We start from the raw sequence: 22284 nt of genomic DNA, 5'->3' as shown, positions 1-22284 counted from the left end.
ACATAGCATATTTCAAACACTCATAACTTGCTATAGCAGTGACAAAATAGCTATCAGAAATGCATTCCTACATTTAATAAAATGAGATAAATAGAATTTTGATAATAAAAAATTAGCCTTCAGTTCCCCTTTAACCTAACTGCATGCCTTTGGAGGAAACCCACACAGACACAGGGAGAACATGCAAACTCCACACAGAAAGGCCCCCACTGGGCTCAAACCCCGAACCTTCTTGCTGTGAGGCAACAGTACTAACCACTACACCACCGTGCCATCCCAATTTAGGCATATGCAGGTGTATTTCATAAACATTTAAGTATAATGTATTAAATTACTTTGCTATGTACTTTCCATTATGTACCAAAAAAGACATTCTGATTTATGTTTGCAGTTCCTAACAGTAAGCATACAAACAATATACTTCTGGCTGTCTCATTTAAAGAAGCACGTGTTTATGCATTAGTTTAGTCCTTGTCCTGTTTTCTTTTACTGCGCCTGCATAAATCAGAGTGATTAGTTGTGGTTGTTCGCACTGAACATCTATGGTGAAAAGCCAGAGGGATAAAAGAACACTACTCCAGTGGACTTACACACTTTATTTAAATACTGCTCTTGTTGTGGTTGTTTTTTAAGATTCATGTATCAAAGCACCACCTTGCAGTGGATTAAGCAAGTTTTAGATTGAATCACACACACACACACACACACACACACACACACACACACACACACACACACACACACTTAGAATAGATCAGACAGAGCCCTACTTGCTGTATTAAGTATCCTGTTCCAGCACATGACATGTGATCAGTATCCAGCATGTCTGAGAGCACAGCTGATGTACAGGAATACCTCTCTCACTCTCTCAGATAACACCTTCCACCTGCTGTGGTTCTAATGTGTTAATGACACAGTAACACCCACTGACACTACTATAGCTTCAAAGGTTTTGTCAAAACATTTTCTATAAGGATTGTTGGAGTGACATTTAGGAATAATGGAATAACACAGTACTCATAGAAGACAGTTTACAGTCAAGCCGGAAAGTCTGCACACCCCTTTCACCTTCTCCACATTTTATTGTGTTACAGACTTATTCTACAATAGATTGAGTTCATTTTTTGCCACAAAATTCTACAGAAAATAGCCCATAATGACAAAGTGAAAGGAGGACATTTGTGCTAATTTGTGGTAGGACATTTGTGCTAATTTATTAAAAATCAAAATGTAAAATATCATATGTACACAAGTGTGCACACCCTTTGATATGACACCCAAAAGTGAGCTGAGGTGCATTTAGTTTCCACTGATACTGCTTGAGATGTTTCCACAACTTAATGAGTCCACCTGTGGTAAATTCAATTGATTGGACATGACTGGGGATTGCCAACACCTGCCTATATAAGGTCCCACAGTTGACAGTTCATGTCAGAGCAAACTCCAAGCCATGGGGTCAAAAAATTATCTTCAGACCTCAGAAACAGGATTGTGTCAAGGCATAGATGTGGAGAAGGGTACAGAAAAATTGCTGCAACTTTACAAGTCCCAAAGAGCACAGTGGCCACCATCATTCATAAATGGAAGGAGTTTGGAACCACCAAGAATCTTCCTAGACCTGGCTGCCCGGCCAAACTGAGCGATCGGGGAAGACGGGCCTTGGCCAGGGAGGTGAGCAGGAACCCAAGGGTCACTCTGACAGAGCTCCAGTGTATCCTTGTGGAGATGGGAGAACTTTTCAGTAGATCAACCGTCCAGGCAGCACTCCACAAATCAGGCCTTTATGGTAGAGTGGCCAGATGGAAGCCACGCCTTCGTAAAAGGCACATGACAGCCCGCTTGGAGTTTGCCAAAAGGCACTTAGAGGACTCTCAAACCATGAGAAACAAGATTCTCTGGTCTGATGAAACCAAAATTGAACTTTTTGGCCTGAATACCAAGCGTCACGTCTGGAGGAAACCAGGCACCGCTCATCACTTGGCTAATGCCATCTCTACAGTGAAGCATGGCGGTGGCAGCATCATGATGTGGGGATGTTTTTCAGCAGCAGGAACAGGGTGACTAGTCTTGATAGAGGGAAAGATGAATGCAGCTAAGTACACCAAGATTCTTGAAGAAAACCTGCTCCAGAGCGCTCTGGACCTCAGACTGGGGTGAAGGTTTGCCTTCCAACATGACAACAACCCGAAGCACACAGCCAAGAGAACAAAGGAGTGGCTATGGAGAAAGTCTGTGAATGTCCTTGAGTGGCCCAGCCAGAGCCCAGACCTGAATCCAATTGAACATCTGTGGAAGGAGCTGAAAATGGCTGTGTACCGATGCTCCCCATCCAACCTGATGGAGCTTGCAAGGATATGCCAAGAGAAATGGGCAAAAATGTCCAGAAACAAGTGTGCCAAGCTTGTAGCTTCTTTCCCAAGATGCCTTGAAGCTGTAATTGCTGCCAAAGGTGCATCAACCAAGTATTAGGCTAAGGGTGTGAACAGATATGTAACCCCTAAATAATCTATCTTTGTCAGTAAAATAAAATTGCATATTTTCTAAAAACCTGCTTTCACTTTGTAATTATTAGCGATTGTGCATAGATGTTTGAGGCAAAAAATGAACTCAATCTATTGTAGAATAAGTCTGTAATGTAATAAAACGTGGAGAAGGTGAAAGGGGTGTGCAGACTTTCCGGCTTGATTGTACATTTACTCCTGCATATGTGACTTCAATGTTATGCATAGATTATTTTCAATGCCCATGAACTTAAAGGGATCCTCCAGTGGATTGATTTTCAAACTTATTTTATGTAAAATTAGTCATAGATTAAAAAAAAATCAAACTTTAATTTCTGCAGACCAAATAGTTGTTGAGAAAAAATGCATTTTTTTTTTAGAATACTGGATGGGCTTCCTGTGGTAGGGATGTATGCAATGACATCAGGTAGTGGTAATTTGGAGCAACTCAGCTGTTTATATTCTCTATTTACGTCATAGTTTTACAAGTATTTTTGCTGAATTTATCAGTTTTTAAATAAGTATGCCTCATTGTGTAGCATATACATGCCACAATGATGCTAAAAAGAAAGTGAAAAAAGATTGTGCAGCGCGAGGTCTCATGTCTGATCCAGTTTCTGTCAGTGACCCTCTGCTACAGCTGAGCAAGCACACTTTGCATTTTCTCTGTGGAAATGCAGTCTAATTCCAGCTTGTGCTTTCTTTTTAGCATCATTGTGGCATTTATATGCTACAAAATGAGGCATACTTATTTAAAAAATGATAAATTCAATAAAAATACTTGCAAAATTATGATGTAAACAACGAATATAAACAGCTGAGTTGCTCCAAGCGACCACTACGTGACATCATCGCATACGTCACTGCCACAGGAAGCCCATCCGGTATTCTAAAAAAATGCATTTTTCTCGACAACTATTTGGTTTCTGAAAATGAAAGTTTGATTTTTGAAATCTACAACTAATTTTACATAAAATAAGTTTGAAAATCAATCTGCTGGAGGATCCCTTTAAAATGAACTAGGAGTATCTCTTTTACCCTTTTTACCCTCCTTAAAGGGGCCAGTTTACCCTTCCCAGAATCCAGTTTGTTGTTTTTGTTTTGAAATCATATGACCGCTACTCTGCTAACTTTGTGTGCAGCAAAACCTCTGCAAATTCACTGTTAGCGAGCCCTTTGAAATCCATCTCAAACTTTTTCTTCATCTACTGTATGTGTCATGTGGAAGTTTTGAATAGAATATGCCTGATTTTTCTTGCCTTCATGGCTGAGATGGCTGAGGTGAGTTCTGGTCTATTACAACAGAATATCCATACAAAAAACGCAATGGATCAGTTGAAATAATTTGAAATATATCTACTTTGACAAAATTTTGTCAATTTCATGTTACAGTTTATGATCTATGGATGAGGATGTCACCGGTTTGTTGCGGATTATTTTTCAAGCATTGATGTGAAAATTGCGACTTGCTACTTGAGGCAGAGGCTTCTGGGAAGGGTGAGTCAACCCCTTTAAAAAGAATAGAATAAATAAATACAATTGATGGCTCTATATAATATAAATAAATATGATGTGCAAATTGAAAATACAGCTAGCCAGTTAGCTAACTAGTTCACATTTGTCCCAGGTGGACACAAGTGGCATTTCAGTATCAGTCCTAACTGCACTGTCATGTTCTCACATATGTATATAATGGTAACCAAGCCTGTCAAAATCTACCATACCAGCCACAGTTTTGTTCACTGACTAATTTAGGTAGATGGCAAGCATAGACCCATGACCTATTTGGTGACATGTTGAACTAAGCTCATTCAACACATTCTTTGAATCGTCCTCTGATTTTTCTTTAAGTGAAAGTCAAATTAAAAATGTGAACTTAGGGATCTGTCAAAAAACAAAACAAAAAAACCCCAGGCATCTATATATAACCAAAATCAACCAACCAAGAAGAGAAACACATTTAGTACACTGTCAGAAACAGGGGTACAGTAGGAGTCCATTTCTGTCTCCCAAGGTACAGTCTATACTAATGTACTGCCTAGGGCTTATTATTGGACTTCATAGTTACTATATGTACCTTTTTAGGACCAAAAAGGTACATACCGTATATTTTCCCAAGCAGTATATAAAGGGTACAAATAAGTACCTCAGTGGTAACTGCCCCAGTGACAGCCATTATACCCCTAAAGGCACAATAATTTCTGAGAGTGTGTAGTTCTTCAAGGATTCTCAAGGAAAATGTGACCATGATGATAAAATATTATGCTAGTGAGAGATTATTCTGTACCTGCACCAGTGTGCAGTTGTGTCGAACAGCATTGATCTTGGCATGGATGACGTCAGAGGTCCAGTGAGCAAGCCAGACATCGATGGCCACCATGAATGAGTGTTTGAGCAGCTGAGACAGCAGCAGTAGGGGCAGCAGCAGAAGACCAGCTGAGCTCAGGTACTTCCCACATGAACGCCAAGGAATGGTGGCTCTGTGCCTCATTGCCTGTGACAGGTTATCCTCATCATCATTCTCCATTGACTCCTCTGCAGGTACACAACAGCATGGGGTCAGGGACAGACTGATTTGCTTTTTTTTGTTGTTGTTTAAGATGAAAAGCACTAGCTGCTACTTGATGAAATTAAGCCAGTACAGCAAGGGTAAGCAAGCTTTGCTAGGAGCCTCTACGAGCAATTATTAATTCAGTGATGAAAACTACTGAATATCTAAACACTTTTTAGAGTACCAAAAAGTGTAATATGGTTTTGTTCTTGGCCCACTATCATTCAGCATTCATATGCACCCCCACTGACATGCAATTTCAAACAAAATCTTGACCTGATGTTCAGAGGTGGACAGTAACGAAGTACATTTACTTGAGTAATGTGCTTAAGTACACTTTTTGAGTATCTGTACTTTACTTGAGTATTTTTTTTTGGAAACTTATGACTTTAACTTCACTACATTTGAAAGACAAATATTGTACTTTTTACTCCACTACATTTCTGTCAAGGTCCTCGTTACTCGTTACTATGAAGCGGGTTTGAAAGTGGATGTTTTTCCTTTTCTTTTCTAAAACGTCACCTGGTTTTTTCGCAGGTGACACTGAGGCAACTTATCAGTAATCACTAGGGTCACGTCATGTCCATAGACTGGATAAAATCAAGATCAATGATTTCTCAGCAGCATTATTTGAACACGATCAGTTGATGGCAGAATGGAAGAAAGGCGGTTCTTCTGGGGAATGCACGCACTCATGGCTTTATCTAGAACCCATGTTTCCGTTTTCTGTATGGATTAAAGATTTGTTTTGTTTTAAACGTTTGCCGAAAACGAACCACATCACAGCCTACAAAAACTCGCTGTCCAACCTGCGGAAGCATATATTGAGGTATATAAACGTTTTATTCAAAGAGAAAGCGTGCAACGAAGTTCTCATCTCATCTCATTATCTCTAGTCGCTTTATCCTGTTCTACAGGGTCGCAGGCAAGCTGGAGCCTATCCCAGCTGACTACGGGCGAAAGGCGGGGTACACCCTGGACAAGCCGCCAGGTCATCTCAGGGCTTGCAACGAAGTTGTCTGTGCTTTTAGAGCTAGCGATAACATTGCAAATGTAGCTGTGCAGTCTGATTAGTCAACTGACTTTCTATGGATTTGCCCACCAAGTTGCCATCGCCTTATCCACGGCTAACGCTAACACATAGCTAGTTAACTTGAACACTGTTAGTTAGCATGTAAAAATGGAGTTACCCTAACATGAATAACGTTAACTTATCTGAAGTCCTTTCAGAAACATGTTTTAGCATAATCTTACCAAATAAACAAAATGTAGAAATCTTTCTTTTCTAGTAGCATTAGCTACCCAAAATGATTTTGAGTTTGAAAAGAGTTTGCTAGCATGTCAGGTGGAGTTTCACTGACGAGCTAGCTTAATGTTAAACTTGATGGCACAGCATGCGTTCATTTTGTGAATTCACATTTCTGTCTTTGGTAACGGCATTAGGTTTTGTAAGCGTTGTGGCAATAACACAACAATGCGTTGACAGAAAATGTACTTTTAATACTTAAGTATTTTTAAAAGCAAGTACTTCAGTACTTTAACTTAAGTAAAAATTTGACTGGACAATTTTCACTTATATCAGAGTAACATTTGACCAGCGGGATCTGTACTTTGACTTAAGTAATGAAGTTGGGTACTTTGTCCACCTCTGCTGATGTTTGATGATACACAAATGCTCCAAAACTTTGGAATAATTTTCCAGAGCAGTTTAAGGATGTAAGCTCTGTATGTGTTTTTTAAAAATCCAGATTAAAAGCTTTTTAAACATTTTTTTTTTTATTTTGGATGCTGAACAAAATTATTATTATTATTATTATTATTATTATTACCTTTGTCAGCTGTATGAAGATTCTGTCACTTGTCAGCAGAAGCAATTTTCTGTAGTCAGCTGCTTATATTATGCAGTAATAGGGTATACTCTTTACTACATAAATATCATCACCCACACTACTCCAAAGCTGTAAATACACAGCATTCAGTACATCATTACTCTCTACATCACCTATACAACATAAAGACCCAGACCTCTGATGCAGTTATACAATATATGAATCAAACTGCCAGGTTAGGTCACGTAAATGGGTAAGAAGGAGGAGTGAAAAAACAATGGAGAGCAGGATACAGAATTCAACTCTGGCAATGAATAACAGAGGAAAAATAAGAATGTGAACAATAGAGGCTAAACAGAGGTTAAAGATGATGGACAGGGTGGGACCGGGTCCCCATTCATTCCAGGACAGATCTATAATGTTGATTTATGTCTCTCTGGGAGGAGCACCATCATCAACACAGATCATCAAAGAGCTCATATTAAGGTCTTCCACCCACTCTCAGTTCTAAATTTGGACACAACCTCATGCTGTAATTTTAAGTGCAGAGGAGAGAGTGCTGGGAGAGGAATGGGAAGGAAACAGAGAGAAATCATACATAGAGGTAGATCTGACTAAGGCCCTGTCCACACGGCAACGGATTCAGGTGAATCCGATACAATTGTTTATCGTTTCGGCCTGGCGTCCACACGGCACCGGCGTTTTGGGTGCCCCAAAACGCAATCTTTTGAGAACGGGTTCCAGAGTGGAAAGATCTGGCAATGTTGCCGTTGCGCAGTCGTCTGGATGAGTAGAACGGATTTGTTTACGATGACGTCACAACCAGATGACTATGAGTGCTTCACGCCAGGTAGAAGTGTAACGAACTCGACGCGAGTTGTCAACAAATCCTATAACTTGGTTCATGAAACATGCTTACAAAATATTTTCACTGTGAATATTTATTGTGTAATGGTGCAAAGTGAGATAGAGAGAGAGAGAGAGAGAGAGAGAGAGAGAGAATAGCCCTTAGGGCAGAGTCAATCCCGCCAGCAAAAATAGGGAAAAAAAGGAGCGATCTCACCTCTTCAGATGTTGGTTTAAGTCCTACAATACATTCCTCAAAAAGGGCGTAGAAGAACAAATTAATCCATCAATGTGTAGCATTCAATTTATTCCGGACCATTAAAGACGCCGCCTTCCGCGTAGAATCATACGTCATCCTCGCCGCCATATTGGATGGGTCAAAGCAGAGAATAAAGATGCCTCATTCATGTGCTGCGTTTAACTGTACCAACAGGTTTACCGTCCAAACGAGATCACATGGGATTACCTTTCACATGTGAGACTGGAAAAATACTTTTCATTGTATTTGGTCATTATAATGTAATTTTACGAACAGATTTTTCTGACTTTGTAGCTAATATGAAGTCTCGCCCATAATAGTTTATGCGCATGCGTCCTTACTTCTTCTATTGTTCTGGTGTCTCCGAAGGGACCGTCTTACAGCGCCCCTAGAGGTGTGGCATGTGTATTGCATCGTTTTCAGCAAGCGTTGCGTTGCCATATGGACCTGATATTTTACTGATCGTTGCCCATTTGGACGCAATATTTTTTTAAATAACATCTCGTTGCCATTGTCGTGTGGATGTAGCCTAAGAAGAAAGATAACAAGAAACAGAGATAATCAAGCACATTTTGGCACAAATGCAGGTGGCTTCTAATGCTCATGCTATCGGCGGCTTATAATAAGAGCTGTTTTATTCTACATGAATGGAGGCATGCAGCCAAGAGTAGTGACAAAGCACACACATCACCACTTGAGGCAAGCTTTACACAATTACCAAACCATTGTCCACCCACACCTGTGAGTGCAGTCCCCAGTGCTGCAGGGGGACACAGACCAGAGAACCAGCAACATTCATCAGACAGAGACAGAGAACACAGCCTGATAACAGTTCATATGAGCAGCATATAAGAGGAACATCAGTTGAACAGCCTGCCATGTACTGAAGTGTCCATGTTCTTTATCTAGTCCCAAAATAAACAATGGTGTGCCATCACACTTGTTGCCTTCTACTGGGAAAGCAGTACTTTGGAGCAGCATTTGCACACTCTTGAGATAAAGGCTGTCCCATTCGGACAACAGCTGACCACTGTGGTTCCTTATCTTGGCTTAATTTGACAGCAGCATGGGGTGTACCTTTGCAGGAATCACTGTCATTTACAGCCTTACAGTTCTGTTCAATGGACCAGTATTCAGTGCAGGTTTTGACGAGTTGAGCAGAGCAAACTATCACTCTGAACATTTACAAACAGAATTGTTTGTTTTGTAATAGTGTTCATAGTTGTGCAAACTGCAAAAAAAAAAGTCATTCTGTGGTTGTAATTAATTAGCTAATGTATAACAAGATCAAAGCTAATGGGTATAAGCACCTAATCTTTTATTTGCTAACTTCCTTAGTTAGCTAACTAGTTGTTATTCAGCAATCACTGTTCCAGAATAATATACCTAATTCACTAAGGCCAAGTTTACATTAGACCGTATCTGTCTCGTTTTCTTCGCGGATGCACTGTCCATTTACATTAAAACGCCTGGAAACGCCGGGAAATGGGAATCCGCCAGGGTCCACGTATTCAATCCAGATCGTGTCTGGTCCGGTGCTGTGTAAACATTGAGAATACGCGGATACGCTGTGCTGAGCTCTCACTGGACAACGTCACTGTGACATCCACCTTCCTGATTCGCTGGCGTTGGTCATGTGACGCGACTGCTGAAAAACGGCCCGGACTTCCGCCTTGTATTACCTTTCATTAAAGAGTATAAAAGTATGAAAATACTGCAAATACTGATGCAAATACTGCCCATTGTGTAGTTATGATTGTCTTTAGGCTTGCCATCCTTCCACTTGCAAGTGGTAAGTGACGCGCATGCCCGATATGCACTGAGATCACACACACAGCGGCTCAGTCCCGAATCACTGCTCATGCGCTTCACTCGCGCGCTCTGTGAGCTGCGCAGGGCCGGAGTGCGCACCCTCCAGAGGGCACTCGCTGTTCAGGGCGGAGTGATTTGGAGCGCAGGATGCCTGCGGAGCCGAGCGTATCCGTGTATTGGCGTTGCTGTGTGCACGCGAATCGTGTATTGGCGTTGCTGTGTGCACACTAATCGTTTTAAAAACGTTAATCTGATGATCCGCTGATATGGTCTAATGTAAACCCCACCCAACTTTGTTATGTACAGTGGTGCTTGAAAGTTTGTGAACCCTTTAGAATTTTCTATATTTCTGCATAAATATGACCTAAAACACTGCTCGCTTCAGGTCCTTCCACAACATTTTGATTGGATTAAGGTCAGGACTTTGACTTGGCCATTCCAAAACATTAACTTTATTCTTCTTTAACCATTCTTTGGTAGAATGACTTGTGTGCTTAGGGTCATTGTCTTGCTGCATGACCCACCTTCTCTTGAGATTCAGTTCATGGACAGATGTCCTGACATTTTCCTTTAGAATTTGCTGGTATAATTCAGAATTCATTGTTCTATCAATGATGGCAAGTCGTCCTGGCCCAGATGCAGCAAAACAGGCCCAAACCATGATACTACCACCACCATGTTTCACAGATGGGATAAGGTTCTTATGCTGGAATGGAGTGTTTTCCTTTCTCCAAACATAATGCTTCTCAATTAAACCAAAAAGTTCTATTTTAGTCTCATCCGTCCACAAAACATTTTTCCAATAGCCTTCTGGCTTGTCCACATGATCTTTAACAAACTGCAGATGAGCAGCAATGTTCTTTTTGGAGAGCAGTGGCTTTCTCTTTGCAACCCTGCCATGCACACCATTGTTGTTCAGTGTTCTTCTGATGGTGGACTCATGAACATTAAAGGAGAGATGCAGAAACTTTAATATTTTTAAATACATTTCTGAGTGGATAGTATCTCCATCCTTGACTCTTGTATGCTGCATAAATAGGAATTAAAAATATATATTTTTGAGAGTTAAAATCGACCGCAAAGTTGGCATTCAAGCTGCCCCGCTGAGCCAGCCAGCCCTGAATGCGTGACGTCACAGCGGTAACTGGTTTTAAGGCTGAGGCCTTTGACAGCTATAGACCAAAGTCATATAAATAAAAATTTATGGTGAAAGTAAGAAATACCGTTACCGACTCGCTCAACTAAGACTGATTTGACTTCATTGATTGTGGATTGACTCTCATTAAAACAGGATAGGTGTTATAACTTATGCAACATACATGTACATGCATTTTCACTGATAAAATGTAAAAGGCTAATTAAATAATCAGATGAACTGAGACAATCACATTCTGAAGCAAATTAAATAATCTTATACCGGTAACTTAAATACACAATACAAGTTACATGTATTAATCCAAATGCAGGGAAACAACGTGTGTTATTTTTGTTGTTTTGTATCCAAATGAGAGTTGGAGCTTACACATCTGTGTTCTCGCTTCTTGAAGGCCGATCTTGTGGTCGATTGTTTTTAAACAATCTGACTTTCAGTTGTTTGTTCGGTTCTCCATTCATTTGCTTCTTCCACGTAAGGGCGAGATATTGCTGCTGAGGCAAGCATATCCAGCGGAAAAATCAGATGGCTGGTCCACTCATTCTCCATTTTCTGCAGACTGAGTACTCCGCCATTACTGCTTGGCTCAGGCAATTACTAAAACCCGGGACAGGACGTCACCAGTTTTAGCAACAACCATGGGGAGGTCACTGCCCGAGCGATAATATGTCACATCCCATCCCGTTCCAGGTTTTAGCAACAACCCTTGGCTCACACTCCAGGAGAACTGGTGCAACTGAATTTACTTTCCTTTTCTTGTAGATTTCTTTTCCTTTAATTGTTGGTACTACACCCCCTTTCAATACGGGCTTATAGCCAACGCTCCTCAACAGAGGTCTTGTACAAGTCTTCAGTAAAATGGGCAGAGCAGAGGAGAGACCACTTTGTAGGCGTCCAATGTGCCCATGAACTTCTCGCAAAACGCATCCAAATCTTTGCAGTTTGAACATTCTTGAGCCATGAATGCAACGTAAATCCACCTTCTGTTGTGTTTCTGCACCTGCCAGTAACACATCTATGTAGCATGGCGATAAATTAGCTCAAAATGGAAACTCAAAGTGGCAGTCAGCTCTGTGTTTTAGTACAGCTGAAATGGCAATGAAACCAATAGCCTTCCCACTGTGACATCACAGATGTCAAGGTCATTCACGCAGACTGCTACCTATATGAATCATTTTAATCATAAAAATGACTATATTAGATTTATTGTCGATGCCTAAAACTATTCCTATGCCATTCTTGAGGTCTCAAGGCATTCATAAACAAAAAGTGAGGCCATGGTTCTGCGTATATGCTTTAACATTAGCCAATGTGAGAGAGGCCTTCAGTTGCTTAGACGTTACCCTGGGGTCCTTTGTGACCTCGCTGACTGCCTCTGCATGCTCTTGTGACAAGGCTTTCGCAGATAGCTTTTCGCAGACAGTTGTAATTTATTGTTGAGCGGGGAGTAATAGGCATGCGCAATGTTATTCACCGGCACAACGCAAGGGGGCGCGAAGTCGCTAGGAGTAGTTGGTGGGTGTGGTTAGTGGAGTGTTTATCCTCCGGTTACTTATAATGACTAGAACTTTTTTTTTTATAATGACTAGAACTGGAGTCGAATAGATGTACGTACTTCCTCAATCAACTGCTCTTCATGCTGCTCCATCTTCGCTTGTGTTTTTAAAAATGCCGGTCGTGAAAACAAAACAAACCGGGAAAGTAGGGAAGCGGAAGTGCGTGTACAGCAGATGTAGAGTGGACCAATCAGAGCCCTCTTGTCTGCGACGCTGTCTGCGAGGCTTCTGCGGTGGTCACAATTTTTGGGAGGTGCGCGCTGAGCGTCTGCGAAGGTGTGGGGGCTACGCAGACGCTATCTGCGACACCGTCTGCGAGGACTGGGTTGTCAGCATATATTGGCCTTATTACACGCCTTGCTCTTGGAGTGATCTTTGTTGGTCAACCACTCCTGGGGAGGGTAACAGTGGTCTTGAACTTCCTCCATTTGTACACAATCTGTCTGACTGTGGATTGGTGGAGTCCAAACTCTTTAGAGATGGTTTTGTAACCTTTTCCAGCCTGATGAGCATCAACAACGCTTTTTCTGAGGTCCTCAGAAATCTCCTTTGTTCGTGCCATGATACACTTTCACAAACATGTGTTGTGAAGATCAGACTTTGATAGATCCCTGTTCTTTAAATAAAACAGGGTGCCCACTCACACCTGATTGTCATCCCACTGATTGAAAACATCTGACTCTAATTTCACCTTCAAATTAACTGCTAATCCTAGCAGTTCACATACTTTTGCCACTCACAGATATGTAATATTGGATCATTTTCCTCAATAAATAAATGACCAAGTATAATATTTTTGTCTCATTTGTTTAACTGGGTTCTCTTTATCTACTTTTAGGACTTGTGTGAAAATCTGATGATGTTTTAGGTCATATTTATGCAGAAATATAGAAAATTCTAAAGGGTTCACAAATTTTCATGCACCACTGTATATTGGTAGATACCCTTCAGTAATTAGTTAGCTGTGTTATTCTGTAAACAGCATTCTAGTTGCATTCAGAAGCATAACATAGCTTCCGCTAGTACCTGGTCCATATGGACTAGTGAACAATAATGAATAAACAAATGTCGCATGCACAGTATTCTAAAATATGCTAAAAGTCCAAAACATGACATATATAGTGGCATTCCATATATTTTTGGCCCTATGCCAATAGTCTTGTAGTAACCTTTGCCCACTTGCCACTTCTTGAAATGCTTAAAAAAATAATAATAAAATTTAAAGAAACCCCCCAGTTTAAGTTTCCCTCACCACCTAGGGTTCCTGGGAAATTATTGCACATTCAAGTAAAACTTGTAAATTGGAATTTTTAACCTCTGAAAAAATGCCTCTCGACCTGAAATTGCCACTCGGAAAGTCTGGAAGGATCAGTGTACGACATCATATCAACATCACTGCTCACATGGTCAACAATCAATAAAGTGCTATTTCTCATCTTCTAAATTTAAATTGCAGTTTGTATTTGCTGCAGATTAATAAACATACAGAAACATTAATTGGCCATATAATTTTCTATTTTTAGAAGGTAAAATATACTATAATGGATGTTTAAGCTCACTCATGTCATAAACCTTATTTAGTTAGCTTGTGCTCTAATGGTTAGAGAAGCAGCTTTGGGACCAAAAGGTCACTGGTTCGATTCCCTGGACTAGCAGGAATGGCTGAAGTGCCCTTGAACAAGGCACCTAACCCCAGGCTGCTCTGGATAAGAACGTCTCCTAAGTGCCATTAATGTAATGTAATAAAAGACAAGCTTTCATGAGGGCATCTAATTTTTTCTTCCTGTTTTGTAGCTTGAACAAAACCGAGATAAAAAATGAGGTAGTTCTGAGTTCTGACTTCACACAGTTAAGTCAAATTACTTCTGCTAGTTCACCCACAGTGATGGAAATAAATAATGTCCCAAATGCCTGCTTAGGGTTTATTTACCTCAATGCAACAGGTACCTTTAAACAAAAATATGTTTTCTGGTAAAAGTCTAGACGAGCAAAAACAGCCATGTTACTATGTCATGCTATTCAATATGGCAAAACGTAACACCTTAGCAAGTGGAAATATTTTGAGTAAAGGCATATTTATCTAATATTCCTGATTATGAGATTATTATATGATAAACATATTATTATTACAAACATTTCTACACCCCCTCCCCATTTCAAGGTTGTTCTACTGACAGATTGTTTAGCCTACATTTTACGCATTTATTTCGAGAATGAAGCAAAATGGTCTGCAGTTAAAACAAGACAATATGAAGCTTGAATTTAGTAAAGATGTCTAGATAATTAGACTTAATAATATTATATTTGTTGAATAATCTCATAATGAGAAATATTTTATATATTTATTTTTACTCTAAACATTTTTACTGCCTGAGATATCATTTTTTGCACTGAAAATAGGAGAAAAAAAAAAACAGGCCTTGGAATAGAGCCTGAGCAGTATGTGAAAAATCACTGCCAGGTAGAAGAAAATATTATCTAAAAAAAAACAACAACCCACACACATCTTTCTCTGCTGTGTGCATAAAAAAATATTTCAGATGATGCAAATAGCAGCAATGCTGTGAAAGGTTTCTCTGGTCTTTTTTTAATGACACTGATTTGGCACATTCACCATTAATGATTACTATGGCCAGGCTGAATGCCAAGCATCCGACTGTCACCCAATGCCTTCCATTCTTGATCTAAAGATGGGCCACATAGATCATTATTCTCGCAGAGGACAAAACACAGCACTGAGTAGCAACAGTAATGGCAGATGCCAGTTCAGAAGGGCATGTGGAAGTTGGCCAAAGTCAAACAGACTGTTGGGTAGAGAGGATGTCTTTAAATAAAGATGTAACAACAAGAAAACAGTCTTCTCAGCTCATTTAAACCAAGGCTCTCTGTATAGCAGATAGTCTTACTAGAATGCCACTTTAACCAGACCGTAAACACAAACAACACACACTGACAGCACAGAGATGAAGAAATGTTCAACATAAATAATCCAGTACAGAGTTTATAGTCTGTTTCCTCCTACCTTCCTCTTCTTCCTCTGTCTTCAGTGCCTCTCTGGAGTACATGGCCCTTCTCAGGTTCTTCCTTTCCAATACTGTCATACTCTCTGCTACAGTCTCCTAAAACACAGCCGAGATTAGAGACACGCAGGCTATGCTAGTTCTTGTTCTCACATACGTTATAGCAGCAATAAATAATGGTTCCATCACCAGCCTTTCATTTCCTCTCTACTGAAAGTAATAAGACAAAAATGTTACTGAGAAACATTTCAGCCCTCCATCCTGAATACTTTGCCATGTCATAAAATGTAAAAAAAAAAAAAACTTTTAAAATTAATTGATGTGATTTCCATACAAGTCCCTATGAATTAGCTGTTACTATAGAAATGATAATGCACTAGACTGAGCACATTAATATAAACCTGTGATTTTGCCTCACAGCTGAAACTACTGTCCAGTGTTGTCGAAAATGAATGAACACCCTCTGACAAATCCATCTATCCATCCATTCATTATCCATAGCCGCTTATCCTGTTCTACAGGGTCACAGGTAAGCTGGAGCCTATCCGAGCTGACTATGGGCGAGAGGTGGGGTACACCCTGTACAAGTTGCCAGGTTATCGCAGGGCTGACACAGAGACAAACAACCATTCACACTCACATTCACACCTACGGTCAATTTAGAGCCACCAATTAGCCTAACCTGCATGTCTTTGGACTGTGGGGGAAACCGGAGCATCCGGAGGAAACCCACATAGACACGGGGAGAACATGCAAACTCCACACAGAAAGGCCCTTGCTGGCCACTGGGCTCGAACCCAGGACCTTCTTGCTGTGAGGCAACAGTGCTAACCACTACACCACTGTGCCCCTCCCTCTGACAAATCAGATTTGACAATTCAATATAACTGTGGTATAGATAGGCTATAATCAGTGTCGTCCAATATATTTGAAAGCAACAGAAACTGCAGTAGTCCAGTGGGCAATAGAGGTCCACTAGCAAATGATGATGATGCTCCTACAGTCCTTGGTACATGTACCTTAGTCGATGTCTATGCCATTTGTTGTAGCTGTCCCCACACCTCTGGTATTTCTAAACTGGGTTTATCGCCAAGTTTAATATCCGAGAATATCTACAATTACAAGCAAGGAAACTGTGTACATAATGGTCTGAAATTACACCATTCTGTCAGAAAAACTACCTTTCTGAAATACACTCACTAGCCACTTTAATAGGAACTTGTTCTTGATTCTAAGATTCCTGTTCTTGGCTGGCAGGAGTGGAACCCAATGTGGTCTTCTGCTGTTGCATGCTGAGATGCTTTTCTGCTCACCACGGTTGTAAAGAGTTGCTATATCCTTCCTGGCAGCTCAAATAAATATGGCCATTTTCCTTTGACCTCTCTTATCAACGAGGCGTTTCCACCCATAGAACTGCCACTCACTCAATGTTTTTTGTTTTTTGCACCATTTTGTGTAAACTCTAGAGACTGTTGTGTGTGAAAACCCCAGGAGATCAGCAGTTTCTGAAATACTCAAACCAGTCCATCTGGCACCAACATCCATGCCACAGAGATCACAATTTGTCCCGTTCTGATGTTTGAAGTGAATATTAACTGAAGCTCTTGATTTGCATCTGCATAACTTGATGCATTGTGCTGCTGTCAAGGAATTGGCTGATTATAACTGCATAAAACAGCAGATGTATGGGTATTCCTAATAAATTGGCCAGTGAGTGTAGTGTTATGATCTCATCTCATCTCATTATCTCTAGCCGCTTTATCCTGTCCTACAGGGTCGCAGGCAAGCTGGAGCCTATCCCAGCTGACTATGGGCAAAATGCGGGGTACACCCTGGACAAGTCGCCAGGTCATCACAGGGCTGACACATAGACACACACAACCATTCACACCTATGGTCAATTTAGAGTCACCAGTTAACCTAACCTGCATGTCTTTGGACTGTGGGGGAAACCGGAGCACCTGGAGGAAACCCACGCGGACACGGGGAGAACATGCAAACTCCACACAGAAAGGCCCTCGCCGGCCACGGGGCTCGAATCCGGACCTTCTTGCTGTGAGGCGACAGCGCTAACCACTACGCCACCGTGCCACCCGTAGTGTTATGATATTGTAAAGTTTTACTTTAACTTGAGAGTGTATTGTGAAGTGGTGCAATAAGTGGCATGAGGGGCACTTCCCTCCCAGGCTATATCCACACGACAATGGCAACGAGATGTTATTTAAAAATATATCGCGTTCAAATGGGCAACGATCAGTAAAATATCAGGTCCATATGGCAACGCAACGCTTGCTGAAAACGATGCAATACACATGCCACACCTCTAGGAGCGCTGTAAGACGGTCCCTTCGGAGACACCAGAACAATAGAAGAAGTACGGACGCATGCGCATAAACTATTATGCGCGAGACTTCATATTAGCCACAAAGTCAGGAAAATCTGTTCGTAAAATTACATTATAATGACCAAATACAATGAAAAGTATTTTTCCAGTCTCACCTGTGAAAGGTAATCCCATGTGATCTCGTTTGGACGGCAAACCTGTTGGTACAGTTAAACGCAGCTAATCTTTATTCTCCGCTTTGACCTATCCAATATGGCGGCGAGGATGACGTATGATTCTACGCGGAAGGCGGCGTCTTTAATGGTCCGGAATAAATTGAATGCTACACGTTGATGGATTAATTTGCTCTTCTACGCCCTTTTTGAGGAATGTATTGTAGGACTAAAACCAACATCTGAAGAGGTGAGATCGCTCCTTTTTTCCCTATTTTTGCTGGCGGGATTGACTCTACCCTAAGGGCAGAGTCTCTCTCTCTCTCTCTCTCTCTCTCTCTCTCTCTCTCACTTTGCACCATTACACAATAAATATTCACAGTGAAAATATTTTGTAAGCGCATTTCATGAACCAAGTTATAGGATTTGTTGACAACTCGCATCGCATCGCAATGAGAAGATCATTGGCACTACTGGTGTTAAGAATCAGACCATTTCATAAATGAATATTTTGCTGTAGAGCTGCAGTGTTTGTACAATTGCATGTTTTTGCTTCACTATTACTGTCACTATTCTGCTTCTTGCATTACTACTGTGAACTAACACTGAACATAATAATAATAATAATATCCAAGCTCGTGTTTCACTCCCACTAGTGCTCTCTAAGGCTTTTTCCTGGTGATATCCTGGTGATATTCGTTACACTTCTACCTGGCGTGAAGCACTCACAATCATGTGGTTGTGACGTCATCGTAAACAAATCCGTTCTACTCATCCAGACGACTTCACAATGGCAACGTTGCCAGATCTTTCCACTCTGGAATCCGTTCTCAAAAAGATTGCGTTTTGGGCACCCAAAATGCCGGTGCCGTGTGGACGCCAGGCCTAAACGATAAGCAATTGTATCGGAGTCACCTGAATCCGTTGCCATGTGGACAGGGCCCCAGTGCCTCCTTTTCGGTATGCTCGTAACTGAAGATATTGGGTAGCTATGGCCTAATGGTTAGATAAGCAGCTTTGGGACCAAAAGGTTACTGGTTCAATTCCCTGGATCAACAGGAATGGCTTAAGTGCCCTTTAGCAAGGCATCTAACCCTTAACTGCTCCCCAGGTTGCTCTGGGTATGTTGTACATCACTCTAGATAAGAGTGTCTGCTAAATGCCATTAACGTAATGTAATGCAATATTGTTAGGTGTCTAACCCATTGTAAGCTCCTGGAGAATCAAAACCCAACTGTACTAGGCAAGCTGTGCTGACTGAACAGAAGAGATTTGGGCTGAAAATGAACATGTTCAAGCTAGTGAAATTATCTTGCTTTCCTCATCTAGGATGGTGCAGTTGCTCCCTCTGTGGGCTGTACCTTCTCAAATTCCTGGTCCTGGCGATGCATGAGGGTTTTCCACTGCTCAAACAGTTCAGGTTCAGATTTCTGGATGTCTTTCAGTGTGCCCTCTGTCTGGATCGTACCATCCTTCATTGCAATGATCTATCAACAGTCCAAGAAGAATATCCAACCCATCAGCACATTGCTTCCAATCAGACAGTCTTATTATTACATTTATATAAGAAATGGGTAAGGACGTGATTGATGTAGATGTACATAAAACAGAAAGGGTTCCTGCTGTGTCCAATTAAGTGCTGAATAATAGGCATTGGTGGAAGGGTAAACAGCTATAATGCCATCAGTCACTGGCACAGAAGGAGGGAGATAAGTGTCAGCGCTAACCTTTCATTACGCTAGTCACTGAGCAAGCGTATGTTGCTGATAATCTATCAGTCTAAAACTTTATAAAACAAACAGTTGGAAAGATGCAATCCAAGTTTGAAAAAGTCAAACAGACAAAAAGAAGCCACAAAATAAAAGCAAGATATTTTTCATGGATTCTCAAAGATAAAGCATGACTGAATCAATACCCAGTCAGCGTGTGGCAGATATTGCAGTTTGTGTGTGACCAGCACCACGGTCCTCTTCTCTTCCCGGAGCAGTTTCAAAATACCCTCCTGCATCAGGTGATCACTCAGATGGATGTCCAGTGCCGAGAATGGGTCGTCCTGCAAAAATATGGCAATGCATTGAAATCCAACCTGACATCACATTTAAATCCCCTAAGCAGATTTGCATATTATATTAAACTCTAAGTTAAACCCAGTTCCCTATAGGGTTCTTCAGGTTGTCCTTCTTGGGAAACGTTCTTCTTCAGGTTGTCCTTCTTAAAGGCAGTGTGTTTACGTATTAGTGAATGAAACCACTTTAGAAAGCTAAGAACACTTAACTTGCATGTGCAACCTTTTTTTTCTAAGAGTGTATTGGTGAGTTTCAATTGTATTTAGACCATCAATGACAGTGTAGCTCACGCTGGCCCAAATTTGGGTAGAAGTTATATGCATCCAGGTACCTCTATCTTCATGCCAGAAAGAATCAAAATTGGTGAAGAACCAAGGGAGAAGAAGCGACTTGTGTGGAAACTGCTCGTTAGGGCTTAATTACTCCATATTTTCATTATTAATTGCAATTACGCACATTTGAGTAGAAACTATATGCATCCCAGGCAGACCTACCTTTCTGCCAAAAGGAATAAAAATCGGTGAAGATTTGAGAGAGAAGAAGCGATTTTTGTGAAATGTGGACGACACTGGATGGATGACGAATGACACATGATGGTATAAGCTCATCGCCTGTTGGACAGATGAGCTAATAATTAGTAAATTATAGGCTTTAGTAGAGTCAGTAATAAACAGGACAGCACTACATCCAAGGATCTGGGAAGCAGCATGAAAAAAATGTGACAACTTGAAAACAAAGGTATCCAGGTTCCCCTTTCAGAGAGGTTTCCATGTAGAACCCATTTAGGGGGCAAAGAGCCATTTTTTCCCTATGAGTCTTATTATTATTTATCTTCTTGATCTTACATCCATCCATCCATTATCTGTAGCTGCTTATCCTGTGCAGGGTTGCAGGCAAGCTGGAGCCTATCCCAGCTGACTATGGGCGAGAGGCAGGGTACACCCTGGACAAGTCGCCAGGTCATCGCAGGGCTGACACATAGAGACAAAAAACATTCACACTCACATTCTTAAGAAGAAGAAGAACCACCAATTAGCCTAACCTGCATGTCTTTGAACTGTGGGGGAAACCCACACAGACACGGGGAGAACATGCAAACTCCACACAGAAAGGCTCTTGTCAGCTGCTGGGCTCGAACCCAGGACCTTCTTGCTATGAGGCGACAGTGCTAACCACTACATCACTGTGCTGCCTTGATCTTACATCATAATCTTATTATTGATTCACCCATTGTTAATCTCATTATGAAGGCAGTTATCTGTACTGGCTCTGGAGTGTATGGAACGGTGTTTGGACTCACCAGGAAGACGACACTGGTGGTCTGATAGAGGGCACGGGCCACACTGATGCGCTGTCTCTGGCCTCCAGAGAGGATGATTCCCTGATGAGAGATGAAAGGGGTTCATCATAAGAAAAAGAATGACACAGTGCATTAAACGTTGCTTTAATTTACACTATGTGGCCAAAACTATGTGGCCACCCAACTTATCACACCTATATATGTTCTTTGAACATCCCGGTCCAGATTTCGTTCCTGTTTGCTGTCATAATAACCTCCACTCTTCCAGGAAGCCATTTCACTAGATTTTGGAGCTTGGCTGTAGAGATTTGCCATTTCAGCCAGTCATATCAAATACTGATGGTGGGAGAGGAGGTCTGGAGTGCAGTCTGCTTTCTAGTTCATCCCAAAGTTATTCAGTAGAGTTGAGGTCAGGGCTCTGTGCAGGCCACTTGAGTTTTTCCACACCAACCTGGGCAAACCATGTCTTTCTGGATGTCACTTTGTGCACAAGGGCATTGTCATGCTGGAACAAGTTTGGGCCTCTTAGCTCCAGTGAAGGTACATTTTAATGCTTCAGCATACAAAGACATCCTATATAATTGTGTATCCATGATATAATCGTGTATCCATGATTAATCGTGTATCGTGTATCAATAACTTTGTATCCACAGTTTGAGGAAGAATCACATATGGGTGTGATGATCAGGTAATTTGTATACTTTGTATGATGCCAAAAGTATACTATATGGAAAAAATTGCACTGGTTTCAGGATGATCACAGATAATTTAACAGCCAGTTTACAAACAGTGTCAGTTTACAAACACAAATATAAGAGAGATTCATGACTCAGATATGAGAAGCTGTTCACAGGACTACAATAGCCCTGACACTGAACAAAGCTGGCCTTTATAA

General features: G+C 41.1%; 1 protein-coding gene across 1 annotated transcript in view; it reads right to left on the bottom strand.

Annotated features, from left to right (window-relative positions):
* Positions 1-22284, bottom strand: part of abcc8 (ATP-binding cassette, sub-family C (CFTR/MRP), member 8) — a 118789-nt gene that overhangs the window by 25010 nt on the left and 71495 nt on the right. The window contains exons 22-26 of the mRNA XM_060915055.1: positions 21390-21470; positions 19939-20076; positions 19385-19510; positions 15530-15626; positions 4789-5036 (exon numbers count right to left, since the gene is read on the bottom strand). Of these exons, the coding sequence (XP_060771038.1) occupies positions 4789-5036; positions 15530-15626; positions 19385-19510; positions 19939-20076; positions 21390-21470 (690 nt within the window). The remainder of the gene's footprint in view (positions 1-4788; positions 5037-15529; positions 15627-19384; positions 19511-19938; positions 20077-21389; positions 21471-22284) is intronic.

The sequence above is a fragment of the Neoarius graeffei genome, chromosome 2 (genome assembly GCF_027579695.1).
Source record: "Neoarius graeffei isolate fNeoGra1 chromosome 2, fNeoGra1.pri, whole genome shotgun sequence".
In the NCBI taxonomy this organism is placed as follows: Eukaryota; Metazoa; Chordata; class Actinopteri; order Siluriformes; family Ariidae; genus Neoarius; species Neoarius graeffei.
The sequence above is the reverse complement of the archived record's forward strand: the minus strand, read 5'-3'. Positions and strand labels throughout refer to the sequence as shown.